Below are 22,379 nucleotides of genomic sequence, written 5' to 3'. Positions count from 1 at the left end.
ATTAATTCATCGATACATTTATTAATATATTCGTTAAAATATATCTGTCAATCCATATTTGTTAATTTATTTGTCGATTGATTCATCATCGATATATTTATTAATCGATTTATTAATTTATTTATCGATGCATCCATTAAATTATTTGTTGATCAATTTTTTAATTTTATATTCATTAATATTATATATTATTATATATTAATATTATATATTATATTAATATTATATCATACAATAATACATTTTTTTATCAATTCATCTATCGATCTATTCATCGATATATTCGATAATCTGTTCATCAGTATATTAATCGATCAATTCATCGATTTATTTATCAATATGTTCTTTAATCTATCCATCGATTTATTTGTCAATAATATATTGATCGATCGTCTCATTAATTCATATAACAACACATTCTTCGACTCATTCGTAAATCTATTCGTTGCATCGCGTCAGTATCGAGGCCGCGATGAGAAAGGCGCGCCTAGGCGCCTCGTGTCTCTCGTTAGAGTGCAGGACAAAGTCGATCGAAGGTGGTGGTCGACGGCGAAGAACGCGCGCGGAGCAGGAGGGCATCGAGGAACGCCACTGGCCACGTGACCCGTTACCAGAATCCGCGGCGTCCGCCGAAAATCTAAATCCGTCCGAGCCGAGAAGAAGAGGTACCCGCCGCCGACCTCCGGGGACTCGATGCTTGAGACCGCAAACGCGATAGTCAATAATTGCCTTTAGGGTGTACCGGATCAACAGGAGAAATTGAACGTGATCATCGTCCGCGTGTGCAACTACGACCGCGATTCGTTCGTCGAACGCAGTCCGTTCCTCAAAAACTTCCTAGGGGAGGGTAATCAACACACATCGGAAGAATGATACGCGTCGACGAAACTGATCCAGTGGGCGGTAAGGAAGTCCAAACATTTCTCAATATAATAAATAACGTGTTAGCCTGTGAAATGTTGATTGTCGTATCGAGGATGATCGTGGTTCGTTTGTGAATTATTACATTGAAATATAGATAAAAAATTTAAGTTTTCATAGTATAGTATCATACAGTGAATAGTGAGTCGTTTCCTTTTGGAAGAAAAAGTATTCTATTGTTTCGTTAATATTAAGGTTAAATGAAAGATTATTGACTAAATGGTGTATTTAAATAGTGAAAATCAAAGGATTTTTTATAGAAGACAAAGAAAAAGTGTCGAGATTTTATATGAAAAAAGATATAGATTTCGTTAAATTATCATTAAATCGTGATGAAATTTTTTATTTTGATAGTTCATGGTGATTTTATTCTTGTCCTAGTGGAGCGGCATGAGAGTGTTTCAAGCGTGATTTTTCTTTAAATAAATGCAGTGATTCACTGGAATTTAGGACGATGATGGAGCATCACTGGTTGTTTACCGATTTCTGGACGATCGGTTTTGAACCTCAAAATCGTTCGAGGCCACGGATGTTTCTATCGAACTGTCTTATATGATAAGATGAAATAAGGTTGCCGCCGATGCTAAACGATGACTTTATCGAACGATGCGTTTATACTTCAAAGTGAAAAAAAAATTTTATATTAAAATAAAAAAATTGTAAAATATATATTTATGCATTAATCATAATTTATCATTTTTATAAATCAATATAAAAAATAATTTTGCTTCAAATGTTTAGTTAAAATTTAAATTTACAAATTTACAAATTTATGCTCGAGAGGATTCGATATATCTATACTGTTTTCTGAATAATAAAATTCATAAATTGGTAAGATTTCCTTATAATATTGGATTATTGAAAAATAGATAATTAATGATTTGCTTTTTATCTCGAATAATAGATGTTGTGTCACAATCACTTTTACGAATCGGCATTGTAAAAGAATGTGTCGGTCATCGTTGCCGTCGGTAACAGAATTTGAATCAAGTTTCAGCTTAATCAGCTTCCTATTCGAGCGTGAATTTTTCATACACAAATTTCATATATGTCTTCCTATATTTATTTATGAATATAATATATATTTACTTCTAAAGAAATTATTTTTTGATTCAATTTTTTCCATTTATAAAGAAAATATAATAATTTTCAAAAGCATATAATTTAAACCAATAAAGAAAATAACCTGTTACATATTAATAGAAATATAAGATAATATATATTTAAATAAAACACGATTATAATATATATAAATGGAATGTGATGCAAATGACGACACGATCAAATCCGAAAGATCAAATGAATAAATCGCAATATCGAAATGCGATTGATTCGTATACGATATTAAAATTTATTAGCAAAATTATAATTTCAAAATTGTGTATTTTTTTTTTGTTTTACAGAAATCGAACCAAGCTTTCCCTATCGAGATGTGACGGTACGCCGGGGCGTGGAATTCAAGGATCATTACGACATTGCATCAGAGATCGGAAGGTAAGCGAATCACATAGATTTCTTTCCAATATACGTATACGGTGTCGTATTTTTATTGTTGACAAACAAAATGTTTCGTACAGAGCGATTCGATTCGTAAACAACAATAGCAATTCAATTTTCGATTGGCAAATATTTTAAATTGTTCCCAAGATATTCGAGATGGGAATAGACGCATAGAATTTTTCTATGTAATTTTTTATAGATGACACTTGGTCGAATTTATGCGCGACACGATCTTGCAAATATTGTGGCGAGCCGCAGGGTTGGGCATGCTGTTTCTGAATTTGACACAATATGCATTCTAGCATTGCGCAATGATTATACAAGCTGTCTCGAGACTATGCATGCCTCCGGCGGAGTGGAGGATTCCGAGGAACACGGAATTTCCGTTTCGAAAAACGCAAGTTAATCGATAAAATTACAAATGGATCAAAATCTGATTTTTAGATCCACGAATTTGGAACTTTACAAGATCTCGAGACATTCGAAAATTTAAATTGCATTGTTATCTTTTTTCCTTTTCTTTCTTTTTTTTTTTAGGAAATAATATTTTAATAAATTTTAATTTCTAAAATTCTTCGAACTTAGATGAACATAATAAGCCAATATAACAATTATTTTTTTTATTTTGAAAGTTAAAATAAATTTTGTAAAAGTTAAATTTTTATTTATCTTTTCTTCATTATTGTAATTCTTAAATTATTGTAATGGATTAATAAAATTATATCAATTAAAAATCTAAACATTTAATTATTTATATCGTAATTATGATCTATTTACTTGGATTTTCGAATCACAAAAATAGTAAAAAATTTTCGAAAATTTGAAATTATTTGAATGATTTCGAGATTTTGAAGTTTTGAATTTCTAGGAATTAAATACGAATTAAGATTTTGAATCTCATCAATGATATTTTGTTAAATCTTAATCTTTTGTTATAAAAGTTTTAAGTTCTGTTTTTTTGTTGAATGAAAATTTTATCTTGAAAACATTTTAACTCTTCAAAATATTCAATATACTTTAAATTATTATTAATTGCACTATTTTTGATCAGAAATGTTTTTAGGTATTGAATTAATCTTAGAGTTAATAAATTTATGACAGGTTTCAAATTTCTTGTTTTAATAATTACGAAAAATATGTATTTAAGTGCTTTTGGCAAAATGAACATTGACTTTTGGTTGGATAGAAATATGATTCTATATATATACTTGTACACATATCTACTTATTTATTTTCATCGTGTCACTTTAATCATGTATGTATAATCTATACATGTTGTGTGTATATATTACAGGATGTATACTGTCCAAATTAATAAAGATTAAAGTTGAATAAATTAGTAAATCAAGTTATTGGGTAAATGTTAGATGTAAAACACTATGTATTTGAAGAAAATTTTTTATTCATTTTTCATTTAGCCATTGAATCAAAAATTGTTTTATGTTATTTCTTTTTTTTAAATTTGTATTTATCATTTATATTTCTAATAAAAATTACTATTATTAATTTTATTTACATTAGTTTTTATTCTAACAATATACGTTTACGATTCATAATAAATAATTTTAAACATTATTGAATTAAAAATCTATACTTTTATATTGTAAATTTTGCAAAAATACATAAATTATGAAATTTTTCTTAAAAATTTTGTAATTTATGTATTTTTGCGTAGTACATCCAAATTGATATTATACATATTGTATAAATATATATTGACTCGAATTCGAGAAATGTATACGGAAGGCGTAATTTTAATGAATCATTAAAGAGCAAGTGAGCTTGAGTAAATAAATTATTGCGTCCAAAATATTCGCTTTTTGCGTCTTTCTTTGAAGATATCTATAGATTGAACGTACATTTCTTACTTTTATTTATTACTGTTTTTCATCCACTTTGTTAATAAAAATCTTAGGATTTATTACTAAACTTTGTCTCACATAGATTGTATCACAAATACAATTTTTTGAATATTTGTAAATGGTATAAATCATAATATTTGATTAAAAGTAAACAGTAGTAAACAAAAAATTAGCACACAGTTTAAAAAAAAACATATGCAATTATTATATATCTTTTTATTAAAAGAATGTTGTATGTCGTATGTTTTCTTTTTATAAAATTTCCTATCTTTTATATGCAATAAATTGTTCTTTATTGTTTCTTTATGTTGCGTAAAAATCATATTATATACTTTATAAATTTGCTAAAATTATATTTTTGTCTCATATTTTATTCACATGTATCGTCGAATCTTTAAATCTGTTTTTCTTGAAAACATTGAAGATATTTGTATAGTAAATCAAAAAAATAATAAATAATTTTTCACTATATAATTATAAATAAACAAAAAAAATCTGAAACCAATCAATCTGATAGTTATATTGTAAAAGATAAATTGATTTAAGATTGAAATTTAATTATTTGATTATATTTAAATTTCAATCAAACCCATGATGAATTTTTATCTTTGTTAATTCCAAAGATAAAGAGGAAAAATGATTGATTTTAAAATGATAGAATATCGAAGGATGGGAATGATAAATTTTCCATTGAAAAAAGTCAAAAGAGATTGATCGTCAAAAGAGGAAGGAAAAAGTTCGAAGCCTTGACGTGTTTATTCCTTCCGGCGAACGTAGTATTCCTGTCTTGTATACATCGTAATCTTTCAGTTACTATGCGTGTCTACCATTATGAATGAGACTCGAACTTGAATGATCTTACATGCAAAGCTGCCGTTTTTCACGAGCCAGTAAACTTACAAAATAAATTATTGGAATGTTTGTTCTTCTCGAGTTTTGCATTCTCGAGTTATGCATCATCGATGCTTTTCTGCATAGATATTGCACAAAAATACCGGCAAATATTATGAAGTTATTAAAGAATGATAATAAATATAATTGAAGTGGAAGAAAGAATTTTCAGGACACGAGTCCAAGTTCGAAGGATAGGTTTTTATTTTTAATCGGGATCGAATGCCGGGACACAATAGCGTATTGTAAAAAAGAGTTGACGAATGGATCAGTGCCAAAGGTAAGATTTGAATGTCAATGACAAACTATTAGTGAACTGTGAATGGATCTCTCGATCGAGAAATATTGGAAAATCTTTGCCTGCATTGTAACGTTTAATCTTTAATTTTCAATATTTGAAATTATTTTAACGATGGAAAAATTTTTTTTTAGAGATAGAGATTTAAAGATATTGTCTTTTTTTTTTAATTTGGCTTTTGAATAACAGTTGGCAAATATATTTAATAATGTTGCGAAATGATTTGAATGATGTAATAAAAATTTCAATGAAAAATATTTCTTTTTAAAAATGGTGCAGAATTTTTTTTCTATAAACAAGATATATGTTGATATTTTATTTTTATTATGTACCGTAGGCTATTTCAAGAATTAAAAAAATTTTGTATAATTTTTAAAGATTGTTCAAGTTTTAATAAAGTATGATTTAATATTAATTTCGTAATTATATTCAGAATAAAGAAACAGAAGATCTTCATCTAAATTTACTTATTAAATAGAGATATTTTTATCAACAAATGTTGTTAAAATAAATTTTTCAAATTATTTTTCACATATTGAAGTATATTTATTAATAACAGCATTAAAATATCATACGTATAGTTCAATTTTTTTTACGGTAATCTCAATTTAATACCTAGAAATTCAAATTATTTGAAATTTAAATTATTATCTCAAATTTTCAACAAATCATCCACGATCCACGATCACGAGTCGTTGACCATTTCACGACAAAACTGTTTCATTCATAATCTCTTCGAAATAATTCATCTTGAAATTTTAATGAAACGATTTCGCTAATTCATTTCATTGATTATTCTTCTAATAACAAGTTTCACGATCGTAAATCATGTTTTCCAATTAAACGGAATCGTTTTCATCGTTTGGCAATCATTATCGAATTGGCCATTTTCCATCCAAGAGCCACGATGTATCGTTCAATCATTCCACTGTATCGTGGCCATTCGCGAAAAATATCTCTTCGATGGCCATTGAAATGAAGTGTACTATGCAATTTGATAACGAAGGTATGCAAGGAGCTGACGTTGCATAAAGTTCGATGTCTAATCAAGGTTCTTGCACGTCTATAAATAATGCATTTTTCACGGTGATTGACGTTCTTGCAAGCAGTCTCACCGTCCGGTATTTCGATGCTTTGCCGTGAATTCGATCATTGACATCTCTGACTAAATTCTTCTTCGAATTGGATCATTTTTTATAATTAATTTGAAACTTTTAGATGTTGTCATGTAGAGTCATGTCTTAAATTATATTATTGATAAGTGTATTGAATAAAATTTGTGATTCATTAATTTGAAAACATAATTTAATTTTCTAGTTTGAAATGCAAGGATGGATTGATATAAAGAAAAATTATCAAGTGGATATATCTATTTTTAAATATTTGTTATTATAATAATTAGTTCAAGTAAAAATTTAAAGAATCAATGTCCATTAAAATTTATCTTTCAAATTATAGAAAATTTAATTTTGTATCAAATGACGCGAGACGGAGAGAGACAGAAATAAAGTCTTATCATTATACTATCACTCTCACTTCATCTAATGTAAAATTAAATTCTCTATAATTTAAAAAATTAATTTAACATTTTTGCAATACAATTTTTGTTATTGTTACTTTAATTTCTAACTCTTAAATTTTCTCTCCATTTTTCGAATACTCTATTATATAAATTTGTATTTAAATCTGTTTATTGCAATTGATCAAAACGCAGTTTCATGATATTAATTTGTTTTCTGGCAGACATTCCGTTTTGATAATCTGCAATTCCGACCCTGTTGTCTACAGGGTATGCTCTACTAACTCACTGACTCACTTACTTGGCTTCGTGACAGCTATGTTACACCATCGCATTCTACCGATGCTCAAAGCGACAGCTTTGATACTTCTCCCGATTTTTGTTCCTTCTTGACACGTTTTTCCTATTTACAAAACTCTTTTAATATTCTTGATTTGAAAATCATGAAAATTCTTGCGCACATTTTTTGTGAGCACAGGAAAAAATGATGAACTGACTAGATTGGATGTTATAAAAATTAAAATTTTCATAAACATGACTAAAGTTTAAGAGATTCCTCATTCTTCAAATATAACTCGCGTATTTATAATATTTTGAATATTTTAAGCTTTCTTTGCATATCATATGTATTCCATAGATTACATTTCAATTTTGCATAAATGTATAAGTCTACCGACTGACTCGTACAGAAAACTAAAAATGCGGATATCCTTTCTTATTTATGTATATTTGTTGGTACACATTCTTGGCGAGATATGAACGGCAAGATTTTCAAAGTTTAAAAGATTTCGAGACGTTGGAAACGGTATTTTTGATTCTGCGTTGCTTGGCACAATAAGACGCGATAAATTGTGAGTTCATGACAGGTGCACACGCAATATTTATTCCATTGGGTAGAACATGAAATTGGATGAAATTGTATGCAATTTTCTCGATGAAATTCTCGTTTTGATTCTTCCTTCATTGCATCGTAAACAATCGCATTTATGAACTGATCGATTTTCAATCAGTTTATATCAATCGTTTGATCCCTGAAAATGAAAAATTATATAAATTAGTATTGTGTAAGAATAAAATATAATTTGTATATACATACATGTTTATTCACCTATTCATGGATAAATAAATTTTTTTTAACGTAAATTATTTACGAATAAGTAATAAGTGAGTAATAGATTATATTTAAAAATGTTATAAAGAATAAAGAATCACAAGTCTCATTGAAGTTATTCATATTAGTAACGACGCAAATAACGTAAATAAATTAGCAATAAAATTATGTCACCTTGAAGTTAATATGAATACATCAATTTAAAGCTTGATAGAATTTCAAAAAATTCAAGATATCATATGATATCATTATTCATTTCTTATGAAATCATTGTTTGTTGTCATTTGAACTATATTATTTTTTTGAATAAAAAACTTAAATAATATAATACATGACAATTTAAGAAAAAGTAATTATAATAAAAACAAGATATTTCATTTATATCGCAAAAATATGAGAATAACGATTAATCCATTGTTGATGAATAAGATGTAATTCGATGTATAATTTTTTTTCGATAAAAAAATATTTGTTAATAAACTTTCTTCGACGCATGTTGCTTGTTCGTTAACTTGGCGGCTCATACCCAACACTACCGTTGCGGCTTGTCTACGCGTTCCGTGATTGGTCAATGTTTTTTGTTAATAATTCGTTAATAAAGCTGTAACGAAAATTTTTGCAAAGGAAAATGTTATTTGAAATTATCTCAGGAATCTCCAGTTAATCCGTGTTTTCACATTTTGTGAAACATGTTGTATATATAAAAGTGAACGCGAGAAGTTAAGAAGGTTAAAGTTCACGAATGCAATTTCTATTCGTGATCTTAAGACATTCAATGGAATATTAACAAGATGTTTTTGTTCTGTTCCTTTATACATTTGCAAATGTTCTCAAGTTACTGCGATTTATTATGCTGCATTGCTGCAAGACTATCAAGAAATATTACCATGGATTTTATCTTCCGTTTATTCCATTATTCCAAGCTTTTTATTATTCTGTATCATTATCAAGAATTCTTACTGATATTTATTCTAATTTATTGCATTCTATAATTTTTTTATAATTAATAAAAAACATATTATAACTTTTGAAAACATTATGTTGTTTTGTTTATAACTTCATAAATTTTGAAATTATTGTATTTTGAAATAAACTACTAAATTTTGCATACATTTTAAATATGAGCAGAATTCAAGTCAATATTTTTTTCGAAAATAACATTAGAAATTTTCGATTAAAGCCTATTGACTCAAATGATACATTGCTCGATAATTAATAATCTTATTGTTATGAAAAGTATTTGTTTGTTGTAATCGAAGAAAATTTAAATTATATATCTAATATCTAATAATTCTATAGGAAACCATTTATGTTATTCCTTTAAAATTGGTAAAAAAAAAAAAAAAAAAAAAAGAAAAAAAGAAGGATAAATTCTTTCTTTTTTAAAAATTTTTTCTAACTGAACAAACTTTAAAATTCCTGTAAAGTTAGAAGAACGTGACATATCTAATATGACTGCTAAATGCAAAAAAGCAATAACTATTTATCACGAAGTTTAAAAAAACAAAAAGAACATTGCAATTTTTTTCATAACTAAACATAACTTTAAAATCAGTTGCAGTGTAAAATTAGAAAAACGTGACATATCAAGTTTTTGTAATTTGACTACAAGAAAATAGTGATATTAGATAATAGTGAAATTCTATTTGATTAGAAAATTTGATACGGAAAAATGATACGAATGAAAAAAATATTTAAAGTAAATACTATATTTTTTCTCTGTATTGATACAAATTGTAATCATCAACAAAAGCTAACGTGTTTTTATCTGTCTATACAATTTATCAAATGTATTTATGCTTCAAATGAAAGCGATCATATATATTTTCACATAGGTAACATTTTTTCATCGAAAATAACATTCGATTGCTTATAGCATCAAGCGTATTATAATTTATTGACCAATAGTTCGAAACAGTCAATAAATTATATTAACGCTTGCCAAATCTTTAAACTTTATTACTTTGAATGTTTACTTACTGCTTGAAAGATTGACATTTGATAATTAAATTACATATAATATAAAAATAGCAAATATATAAAATATAGAAATTGTAATCCTGATTAATTAAAGATTTTTAAGGTAATTTCAAACAACATTTTCTTTTGCAAAAACTTTCATTATAGCTTTGTTAACGAATTATTAAAAAAAAAAAAAAATAGTGGGCCATCATAGAGCGTATAGACTAATCAAGCCGTGACGGTAGTGTTGGATATGTTTCGTCGATCGAATACGAACAAGCATCTTGTATCGAGAAAAAACTCTCTTGAAACAATAACAAATATTTTTTTTATCGAGGAAAATAATGGATAAATTGTTATTATATAATTAATTAATTGTTATTCGTATAGAATATTTGTATAAGATTCTATTTCTTTTTTATCATTTTTCTTTTTTTCTTCTTTATCATTTTCCTCTTCTTTCTCTTCTTTATCATTTTTTTTTCTCCTTCTCTTCTCCTCTATATATGTATATATTATTTTTCATTCAATTAAAAATGTTAGCAAAATTTATACTACAATTTAATATTATTCATTGTTTGATAAGATATAATTCGATATAATCTTTTTTTTGGATAAGGAGTATTTGTTATATTCAATAGATTCTTTGCGACACATGCTGCTTGTTCATATCCAATCGGCGATACATACCCGACACTATCCGTTCCGGCTTGACTAATATACGCGTTCCGTGATTGGTCGAGTGTGTTTTTAAGTTAATAAAAATCCCAGGAATCTCCAATTAAGCTGTGTTCCCACATGTTTCACATATCCTGTATAAATGTTTTTCCAAGCAATTTGCAACTTTTTCTAACGATACAAATATTTCTCTCAATATTTTATTTCATTTAATTTCTAATTGCTAATTTTTAACCATCACCGAATCAAGTTTCATTCTTTACAATGACAGAGAAAAATTCAAGTAAAAATTCTAATTACTCGAAAAATGACGCGATACATACCATGATGTCCCACAGATAAAAAGATTGATTGTCAACAATGAAAAACAAAACGAATGAAATGATCGAATATGATTTTGCGCGAAATTTTACGTGTGAATAGACGCGTGAAAACGAGATCGTTCCTATTTACAGAGGAAAATTTGGCACCGTTTATCGATGTAAGGAGAAAGTGAGCGGCTTGATGCTCGCCGCTAAGGTGGTGAACACCGCAAAAAAGGAGGACAGACGAGCCGTGGAACGAGAAGTCGAAATTATGAGACGATTGCAGCATCCACGACTTATTCAACTCTATGATGCCATCGATAACGGCCGACAAATATACGTAATTTTAGAGCTGTAAGATGTTTATACCATAAATGAGTCGAAAAATCTATCTCGATACACGTTGTGCTCGTGTATGTTCAAGGATTGAAGGTGGCGAACTATTTGAAAGGGTGATTGACGATGATTTTGTGTTGACTGAGCGCAGTTGCGCCGTTTTCATGAGACAGATCTGCGAGGGTATAGAATTCATTCATCGGCAAAATATTTTGCATCTTGATTTGAAGGTAAATTAACGATGAGTATTATTTTTTTCTATTATGTGAATTTCCAAAATGATAGAATTGGATTTCTTGTTTCGTGGTATTAAATTGGAGATAATAATGTAGGAATGTAAGAGAAATCAATATTATAGATGTTTGTAACGTAATATTCAAAGGTATATACATATTGCTTGATGCAATATTATTAACATAAAATTTATAGAAATAAAATTGATTAAAAATTTTAATGTTATAATACATTGGAAATTTTAATAGATTTAATTTGCTTAATGGTAATTTGTAATTCTCGTTTTGATAATTTTATAACGCATCCATGATGCAATTTAAAAATCATTATCCTGAAATTGGAAACTTGTCTATTTTCCATCCATTTTTCATAGTTTATACATCAATTCTAAAATTACATATGTGAACGTTAATTAATCTTTTTCTTGATTTAATTTAATAATTTAACAATCTTTATATAAAATATTTGTTTTATATAAGAATTTTGAATACGTTTATTCAATCAATATTATTTCTAATTATTCATAATTAATGTTCTTTGTTCATAGCCTGAAAATATATTGTGTTTGACGAAAGAGGGTAACAGGATCAAAATCATAGACTTTGGTCTCGCGAGGGAGTACGATCCAAAGAAGAAGCTGCAAGTTCTATTTGGCACGCCGGAGTTCGTTGCACCGGAAGTCGTAAATTTCGATCAGATTGGCTATGGTACCGACATGTGGAGTATAGGCGTCATCTGTTACGTATTGTAAGTTGCCCTTCAATTTCGATCCTTACTTGCTAATAATTTCGCTACGTAAACGTAAATACTTGAAAAATATCTTCAGATATTTTTCCCTTATACTTAAAAATATGTTAAACGGATTAAATGGATCAATTAAATTATTTTCGTTGTTAATGAACCGATTATTTTTCTGATATATGATATATAATTTCAATGGATCTTCAAGTCGATTGATATTTGATTTTTTTTTTATGTTTTACTTTTTTGTTGATAAATGTTCGATGTTAATACATTATTAATTTATGCATTATTAAATTCTCGAATTCTTGTATCTTTTTTTTTTTTTTTTTTCAAAAAAGATCTCGATCTCTTAAATTTTCAACGTTTTAAATTTCAAATCGTGAGTTTATTATATAAAATGCATTTTTAGTTTTGGCAAAAGTCGGATCTTTGTTTCTTTCATCTATCTTACACACATACATACGCACATACATATATCTTAGATATAAGAAAAGTACCATCTATTTCTAACGCTAAACGAATAACCTTCAACGAAAAATATAAAACTAGATTCTCGCATTCCAGACCACTGTTTTCTAACGTTACAAAGAACATAAACTTATAGGTTTGATTGATCTTTTAGATGAAATCCGAATTAATGCTTTTACTTATCCCATCGCAATAAAATATATAGCAGGTGAAAAGTTTTTTTATTCTAAAGTAAAAAAATTTCTCTCGTAACTTAAGAAATTATAATATCGGGAAGATTTAATCATTTTTCTTTTTTTATCTTTGTTTCCAGATTATCCGGTTTATCGCCATTCATGGGAGACACAGATATCGAGACAATGGCAAACGTGACCATCGCCAAGTATGACTTTGATCACGATGCATTCGCCAATATATCGGAAGATGCGAAAGATTTTATACGATGTCTGCTGGTCAAAGACAAAGAGTACGTATAGCTTGTTATTTTTGAGAAATATTACGCGGTACAGAGGTGACGTGGAGGACTGATGCTAAAATATCCATACCACGTCACCATGTCCGTCTGTCGCGATCGACAGAAGTCGAACGTGAACACTGACACGTTTGCAATATTAATGAACGTAACTGGCCAGATAACGAAATGCAGGAACAGTGTTGTCTTTGAGCATATATCGTTTGCCAAGAAAATTCAATAAACCCATTGAGCAATTTTCATTTTGATGTAGGTTATTTCATCTTTCGAAGATTGAGATTAGTTTATTTCATTCTTCTAGATCAAATAATCCCAAATTTCGTTCGGATTTCGTTAAATAGAATAATCCATGGCAAATGTTTCCCCAGCTGTGGTGTCATAATTTTTATCGTGTTCGGCATGTAAATTTATGCGTGAATTTCGATAATGTGTATTGAATGAAGAAATATTGTGAATCCAAGAGTTAACAAATTGTCAATCAATTGTTATCAAACAGTGAAATTTTGCAGCTTCTTAGCTTCTTCATTTCGAATTAATCCTCTTATAAATTAAAAAATGATTATCATGGAAGATTTCACAGTTGAAAAAGCGTTTTATTCTTTTATCCTTTCTGTTAAACTTTATTTCGATAATTGAATATTATCTCAAGTATAGTCGGTGGCAAAACAAATTACATTTTCAGTCATCTGGACAGTTACAGCCATTGTTTTTTGTTATATAACTCTTTCACGATCACTCTTCGTCTTTCTCTCTCTTCCTTTGTGTCTGATTAATCCTGAGCATGTTTTCTTCATTTTCGACACTGTTGCTTGTCACTCGAAGCTGTATATGTAATATTTTTGAAAACACGAGCATCCTTACTTCCATCGAACGTTTCGATCGAAGTAAATGTGAAAAATTTTAACACGAACGATACAATTTTTGCGTTTTTTTTTTTTTTCGTATTAAACCCCTCCTAACAATTTCCATTCCTTCAAAGAGGAAACGAATAATCATTCTCGTCGTCCCGTTCAAAACAGTCTGTCTGTTTTTGTCCGTCGGCGTACTGAAGGAAAAGAAAAAACACCCAAAAAACGACCAGGGAAGATCCATCGTATCATTTCTATAATAATCGAGGCGCGTGTCTGGCCACGATTTTCAAACGACGAAAAATTCTATCGAAGAAAACACACGCGCGATCCCATTTCATTGCTCATCATCACACACATTTCTATCGTTGAAAAAACTACGAACAATTGCACGTTTGCGACTCAAGAGGGAATAGACGAAATTACAATGTGTCTGTGTCTGTGTGTGTGTGTGTGTGTGTGTGTGTGTGTGTACGTGTATGAGAGAGAGAGAGAGAAAGAAGTACAAAGAAAGAGAATAAAAAGTAGAGAAAGAAAAGATAAACATGAAAAATAAATTTCCGAATTCCTATCGGGATCATCTTCACGAAGAAGATTTCTATCGAATATTTCAGCAAACGTATGATGGCTAAGGAGTGCGGAGATCATCCCTGGTTGGCCAAGAAGTATACGGTATCGGGTGTACAGCAACAGGTCGAGAAAACGATATCGAAGCCCCAAGCATCGAAACATCGAATCCCTCGCGTCCAGATGAACAGTATGGACGAGCTGGACATGACCAAGGACAATCTGAAGCTGTTCGTCGAGCGTTGGCGGGAGCATCCTGACAGCCCGTATTTGATCGATTTGCCACAATGCATCACGCTGCCTCATCATTACTCGACCCCTCGCGATCACGAGGAATTAGTGTCGTTAAGGGGTCACAGCCCGTCTCCCTGCGCCAGTATTTCCAGTACCCTGTCAGAGATGACGGACAACTCTCCTCGAGAGAGCTACGGCTCGTTCCTCGCAGTGCCAACCTTCAATTTCGGTTTCGAAAGGAGAGCCTCTGAGGGCGTTGCAACGGAGAAGTTGAGGAGCGATCCTGCCAGTCAGATCGTTCTGGCTGAAGAGATAATCAAATTATCCGAACGTCTGCGATCCATAGCCATGGGAGCGTGCATGAACGAGGAGGTGGAGTCCTCCACCGCGGAGGATAAGGTTAATGATAAGACGGAGAAGGTTGAGGATAAAGATAAAAGAAACGGCGTCAGCTCGAGGAGCAACGGTTTAATTGGAGAGAACGCGACCGAGTGCAACGAGATCACGGAAAAATTGTCGAGCATAATGAGACACAGGAAATTGAATGGGACGACTTTCCATAGTAATCGTAATTTTGAGAAACATACGGAGGCGAGTAGCGGAAATATGTTCGCCTCGTTGAAGAAAAAGAAACAGAAGAAGGAAGAGGGAAGAGGCGAGGAAGGTGGAAAGGTTAGGAGGGAATCTTTCGAGGGGCAAGTGGAAGATTTGACGAACGATAAGAACGAGAGAATATCCGGTAGAAAGGAAGGTGAGATGGATTTGACGCCACCGTGGCGGCGTCCACGAGTGAAACAATTTGGCGAGACAAGTAGGGATGTTCCACGAATTTCTGGACTTCGTAATTTGCATAAGAGCCTGAATCTTGACGAGCCCACTAGCACCAAGGATTTGTTGCTCCATTTGCTTGGCGAATGGGAAGAGGTTTCCATGAGGCCATCGAGTGGCCGCAAGTCCGTGAGCGTCGATTGGTGCGGTGAGGAATCTGTAGCTAGGAAGACGATGAATTCTTTAGCCGAGTATTTCCAGTCGAAGCAACAAAAATCGACGACCGCCAATGTTAATTCGCCCACGTCGAATTCGATACATCGTTGAAATGATTAACTCGAGTTAAGATTTGTCACGTCGGATTTGTTTGTCATTTTTCTTTTTTTTTTTTTTATTTACGACAAAGGATGCGTTCGATTATTGTGAAATTCTCAGGGCAGTGTAAGAAATGGAGGAGGAACGGTGATGACGACGAAACTTTATAATATGTTATTTTTAATGCTTGTGGACGCGACCCTACTTCCGGTTTGAGTGGAGTGTGCAACAGTTTGTAGTGAGTGTGCGTTGATGTTTACTTGAATTCATTTATGTCGAATTTGGGTAAACACGTGAGTTCCTGATTGTTCGTGTTAGAAAGTTTATTATGTTCGATTTGAAGAAAAGATCGATTATTAAAATTTTTCGATAATCAATATGTGTATTGATTCTTCATTGTTTTACCAAAAAATTTCCTTTTATTTTGGCATTCGATACGTTAAAATCTAAAATATATATATATTTTAAATATATATATAAATATAATATATATATATATATATATATAAATTTGTAAATTTAAAATGAATATTGAATAATATTAGATCGAATTATATCGCTGGCGACGATTTAAAAATTTAAAAATGACATAGAACTACGTCCTCTGTTGTCTATGTGTCTATATGTTAATATAGGAAATATTGTTTAAATGATTAATGTTAATCATTTGATTTTTATGTATTGACATTTTTTCTTTATTTATTTATATTATAAATTGTTTGTGTAATAATTATATGCACGTGTAATATTTAATTGCCTGTCAGATTTTCACAAAATCACTTAACATATTAACTTGTTTGTATTATTGCGTACATTTGTTTTAATATTCCATAAACACGCGCAATAAAACACGCGCAAGTTATAAATTTAATATTACTTATTCATATCTATATATTTTTCAAAAAAAAGAGTTATAAGTTCTGTTTTAAAAAAAAATTTAGATATTATTTTAATATTTTTAAAAGTTATACAATTATATAAAAGATATTTAAAATAAACTCATAAAAAATTACAAGGGAAAATAATATATTTAAAAATAAAATTTAATTTAAAAAAAATCCTTTTATCTTGTACGAATTTCGTCACATTTTTCTACAATTTTTGTTAAATAAATTTGATTAAAAATCACAAAAATATTTACTTGATTTGTTTAAAGTAATTGAAAATATAGTTTCTTGTTTTGCTCTAGGAAAAGACCATCGGCTGGTCAACTTTTAGAACATCGATGGTTGGAAGTGGCCTTGGAAAATCCAATTTGTAAAATTAGGTTAAAACGGTATGTCATCAAGAAGAGATGGATTAAAGCAGTTAACACTATATTAGCTTTGAAACGAATGGGTGCCCATTTAGAAATAGATTCGGTTTGATAATCTATATTTAAATACCAAATCTTTGATCTTTGATCTTTGTCAAGTATAAAAAAAAGCATGTCGATGAACAGATTTGTATTAGAATAGCCCTATAAAGTATTATTTTTTTCTATAAAGGTGTAACAATAATTAAAACATTCATACAGTATACGAGTGTAGTAGATGTAAAAAATTTGTGATTTTTCTTCTGAAATTTAGAATCTAATTAATATTCCTTTTGATTTGTAAATTTGAAAACAGCAACATTAACAACATAACAGTATTATAAAAACAATATTGAGGAATAATTTCATTTGATGTAGATAAAACGAATCAAAAAATATTATAAAGTTAGATTGATAAGTAAATTGAAAGGATTTGAAAGGATTTTTGAACACGTTTCATTTTATTTAAAATATTCAAACATTAGTTACATATTTCTTCTCATTTTGTATACGAATGGAATATTTGAAAGATAATATTATATGATAATATTTATTTATTTGTATATAGATGTTATATTATGTAGATATAATGTAGAATATAGAATATAAAATTAGAATATATTTAGAATTTCATATTTAATGCAATTAGATAAAAGATATAAATACATTTAAGGGAAATTAATATATGTATATGTATATTAAATTAATCAGTTTATGTTAATTTTTTATTTTCAATCAGAATTTTAAAATTCCACAGTTTATGTGTTTATTTTAAATGTTTGAAATTTTATTTAATAAGTAATTAATTTTGATTAATTTGTTTTTCAAATATTATGTATAAGAATATTTGGTGAAAAAAAATATTTCTCTTTTTTAAAAATATATAAAATGCATATATTAAGATATCATTATAAAATTGTTATATAAGAATTCTTATCATAAATAATATTCTATTACTACATTATTGATATTGATATATATATATATACTATATACATAATTTATTATTTATACATATGTAGAAATGTAATTTTAAAAAACTAAATAGCATCCTTATTTTATATTTATATTAACGATTACAAATGTAATAAATATTATATTTTCTATAACTTTTTATTCAACAAATTTAATATAAAATCATCCGTTTATCATTCAAGCGAATTTCTGATATGCACGAGGATGATACATTTTACGCTATTTGCCATATTGCGTCGGTGTCGTGATTAAAAAATATATTAAAAGGTCGACATTGACGCCATTGACGATAAAATATACGTGTTCAGATACGAAATTCCTGCAGTTGCGTGTATTGTGAATTTACGATGTTTCCGAACGATAGGAATTCGTATTATGTAAATACGCGCATGTAACGCACCAATCATGCTTTTAAAATAAAGTCTTCTACAGTGTCGTGCACGACAAGGAACCAGACGTTGTATTATATTAATAGTTGTGTTCCACCTGTTTTCTTACGTTTTCTATTTCCAATGATTCTTGCTGCATAGATAAGAAATAATTTGACACACACACACACACACACACACACTACACATATATATAAGTTTAATTGAACAATGAAAATCAATTTATTAAACAATGAAATTAAAAAAAATAATATGTAATGAAAAAATGATTAATAACATATAATAAATGAAAAATAACAAAAAGAACATATTTATTTTCGTGAAATAATTTTTTTTTTAATAGATATATGATAGAATAGGAGAGGACATGTAAAATAGAATAAAATTTTAAGATAAAATAGATAAATTTTAATTTGTCGTTTATATAATGATCGTATGTTACATAAAATGTGTCATCTATAATATAAATTAGATAACATAAATGATAAAGTCATTTGTAGAATTTAAGAAATAAAATTAATTTATATATATATATATATATATATATATATATTCGTATCTTATTTATAATCACGCGCCAAAAAATAGTATAAACAAAGAAAGCAAATAATGGGAGAAGGATAGAGATAGTGTAAAAATTGTGAAATCAGCGCCATCTTCAGAGTGCCGCAAAGGAAACAAATATAGACAAGGAGAGATAAATAATGAGAGAGAGATAGAAGATAAGAATTAACTGCTAGCGCCATCTCTTGAATACCAAATGTACCTTAAACTATAGACGAGAATTGAATGCCAGTGCCATCTTCAGAGCGTTATAAAGAAACAGATCTAGACAAGGAAAATGAATACTGAAGAGAAAGATAGAAATAAGAATTAACTACTAATGCCATCTCTTGAGTGTCAAAGATACCTTTTTAAAACTATGGTAAATAGACAAGAATTCAATATTAGCGCCATCTTTGAACACTTTTATGAACAATTCTTTAACAAAATGTATTTTCTACTCAAGAGATGGCGCTAGCAGTTAATTCTTATCTTCTATCTCTCTCTCATTATTTACTCTCCTTGTCTATATTTGTTTCCTTTGCGGCACTCTGAAGATGGCGCTGATTTCACAATTTTTACACTATCTCTATCCTTCTCTTACCATTTCTATCTCTTTTTATCCTTCTATCTTATTTTTATCCTTCTCCAACTACTTGTTTTTCTTATCTATTTTTTGAATTTACTTATAAATACACGAGTTTAGGAAATAGTGATGATTTTTAACTAATTTTATGGCATCGATATCTAAATTATAGATCAAAAAATATCAAATGTAATTTTGTAAATTACGTAATCACGTAAATTTTTGTATTTCTAAATATTAAATATATAAAATTTTATATATTTACAGAAACGTAGATAAGATGATTAAAATATACAATAGGAATCTTTAATAAATCTAAACTAAATTGCGTAGTTCTTAGCTTGGTATCGTTTTTTAAAGAATAATTTTTGAAAAATTTTCAAAGATTAATCTATGAAAAACGATATCAATTACCAGGTCTCACCACGAGGAGGTGACTACGCATCGAGACCCACCTGTAAAAAACACACTACAAATATAAAAAGTAATTATAATACATGCATTATTATAAAATTATAAAATAATTATTATAATTATAAAAAATTATACAAATCGAAAATACAAAAATTAAAATATATTAAAGAAACCTGAAACATAAAAAATTATAACAAATGATTAAGTAAAAAAAATATTAAAACGTAAAAGAAGAGATATAAAAATTATTTAAAAGAGAACACAATTAAATGTTTAACATTAATCGCAACTTATTATCTACTTATCGCACATAAATTAAAAATTATTTATCAATAAACTTAATAATAAATTAAGAACTCCCACGTTGTCTATCGTTGTCCAACGTCGTCCCACGTTGTTCATTATTGTCCATCGTTGTCCAACGTCGTCCAACGTCGTCCCACGTTGTCCATCGTTGTCCATCGATGAGATCTTAAACTAACTTAATCTACATCTTAAAATTAACTTAATCTACATCTTAAAATTAACTTACTCTAGTCCTTAAAATTAATTTAATCTACATCTTAAAATTAACTTAATTTAAATCTTAAAATTAACTTAATCTACATCTTAAAATTAACTTAATCCAAATCTTAATACTTAATATTTAAAATGAATCCGTATCAAGATATCCATCTCCTGTTTAAAGCGAAACGAGAATAATATTCGAATGTTACAAGAATAAATGATAACAATTTTAACATCCCTTTTATTAACAAACAAAAAAACTCCTGCAAACAAGAATAAAATCCTTCAGAAAAAAGTAAAAAAAAAAAAAAAAAGAACAACAATAGCAAGAAAGAAGAGAAGAGAACAAAAAAAAAATGGAAAAATTGAGAAGAAACGAAATTCACTATCGGCCTCATATCACGACTTATATCAATGGACTTATAAAAATCATTGGACAGATGATACTTGCCAGTCGTGACCAATCAAGGGTTACGACAGCGATCTCGCAGAAGAAACGACTTACGTTCTGACGACACAGGAAGGAGCAAGGGATAAGTCCCCGACCACCGGAGCCGATTTACGAGAACGACGTTCGACCACGAGATCTAACTCCTATCGAGCGCCAAAAAGCACCAATCGATGGGAGCGCGGACCCTCGACTGGCCACCGGAAGTAGAGCACCCGTCCTACGATTCTTACCATCGATTGCGTGACACGTGGTCGATAATGAGTCGAAATAAGCGATGAAAGAGGCAACAAGCTATAAAATAACCGTATGGATAAATAAACGTATGGAAGAAACTATTGGGACGATCAAGGCGTAGCCATAAAAATGGAAATTCGAGATGAAAGTAAAAAAGTAACGAAAAGGAAAGAATTTTTTCATGTTTCGCTTTAAGTATAGGAAACGAATATCTTGATACGTTTACAACAAATTTGAATTGTATAATAACTTATTTTACTGTATACCTGCAGTCCAGTCTGTCCATTTATAATTGAAAATAATTAAATTTATAATTAAGTAATGTTTAGTAGACTGGACTGCAGGTGTGCGTAGTTCTTGGCTTGCCATCGTTTTCGTGAAAATTAAATTTCTGAAATGAAATATATATCCAAATTTCTAAGTTTAAAGTATTTTGAAAATGGAGAAATAATTTGTAATGTGGGAATTTTGAAAAAAAAAAAAAAATAAAAAGAATTTTGGAAAACGATGCCAATTACCGGGTCTCACCGACGAGGAGGTGACTACGCATCGAGACCCACCTAAACCTAAAAAAAATAAAAACAAAAAAATATTGAAAATTAATGATTACGAAAATACAAATAAATAAATCTGAAACATAAATTTCAATACATCGATCTTTACAAAAGTCTTTTACAATGATCTTTACAAAAGTCTTTTACATCGATCTTTACAAAAGTCTTTTACATCGATCATTACAAAAGTCTTTTACATCGATCTTTACAAAAATCTTTTACACTTCATCGCTCATTCTTTTTACAATCTATCTTAGTCTTCTAACTTAGTCTAACTTAATCTTAAATACTATACTTAAAATTTAACAATCTATATAGCAGTATCAAGATATACTCCTGTTTAAAGCGAAAAAATTGAAAATGTGATATCATTAATTATTAAATCGATACTCTAACAAT

At 29.0% G+C, this 22,379-nt stretch overlaps 1 protein-coding gene across 1 annotated transcript; it reads left to right on the top strand.

Moving 5' to 3' along the window:
• The first annotated feature begins 507 nt into the window (after nt 1-507).
• LOC100862984 (uncharacterized) lies at nt 508-16,766 on the top strand. Its single transcript, XM_012486846.3, has 7 exons — nt 508-903; nt 2,325-2,415; nt 11,198-11,401; nt 11,472-11,613; nt 12,165-12,364; nt 13,143-13,295; nt 14,764-16,766. Exons 1-7 carry the CDS (start codon nt 870-872, stop codon nt 16,043-16,045), a joined length of 2,106 nt encoding a protein of 701 aa, XP_012342300.3. The 5' UTR covers nt 508-869; the 3' UTR covers nt 16,046-16,766.
• The last annotated feature ends 5,613 nt before the right edge of the window (nt 16,767-22,379 follow it).

The sequence above is a fragment of the Apis florea genome, unplaced genomic scaffold (genome assembly GCF_048593485.1).
Source record: "Apis florea isolate Af1SG1 unplaced genomic scaffold, ASM4859348v1 contig_2839_pilon, whole genome shotgun sequence".
Lineage (NCBI taxonomy): Eukaryota > Metazoa > Arthropoda > Insecta > Hymenoptera > Apidae > Apis > Apis florea.
The sequence above is the reverse complement of the archived record's forward strand: the minus strand, read 5'-3'. Positions and strand labels throughout refer to the sequence as shown.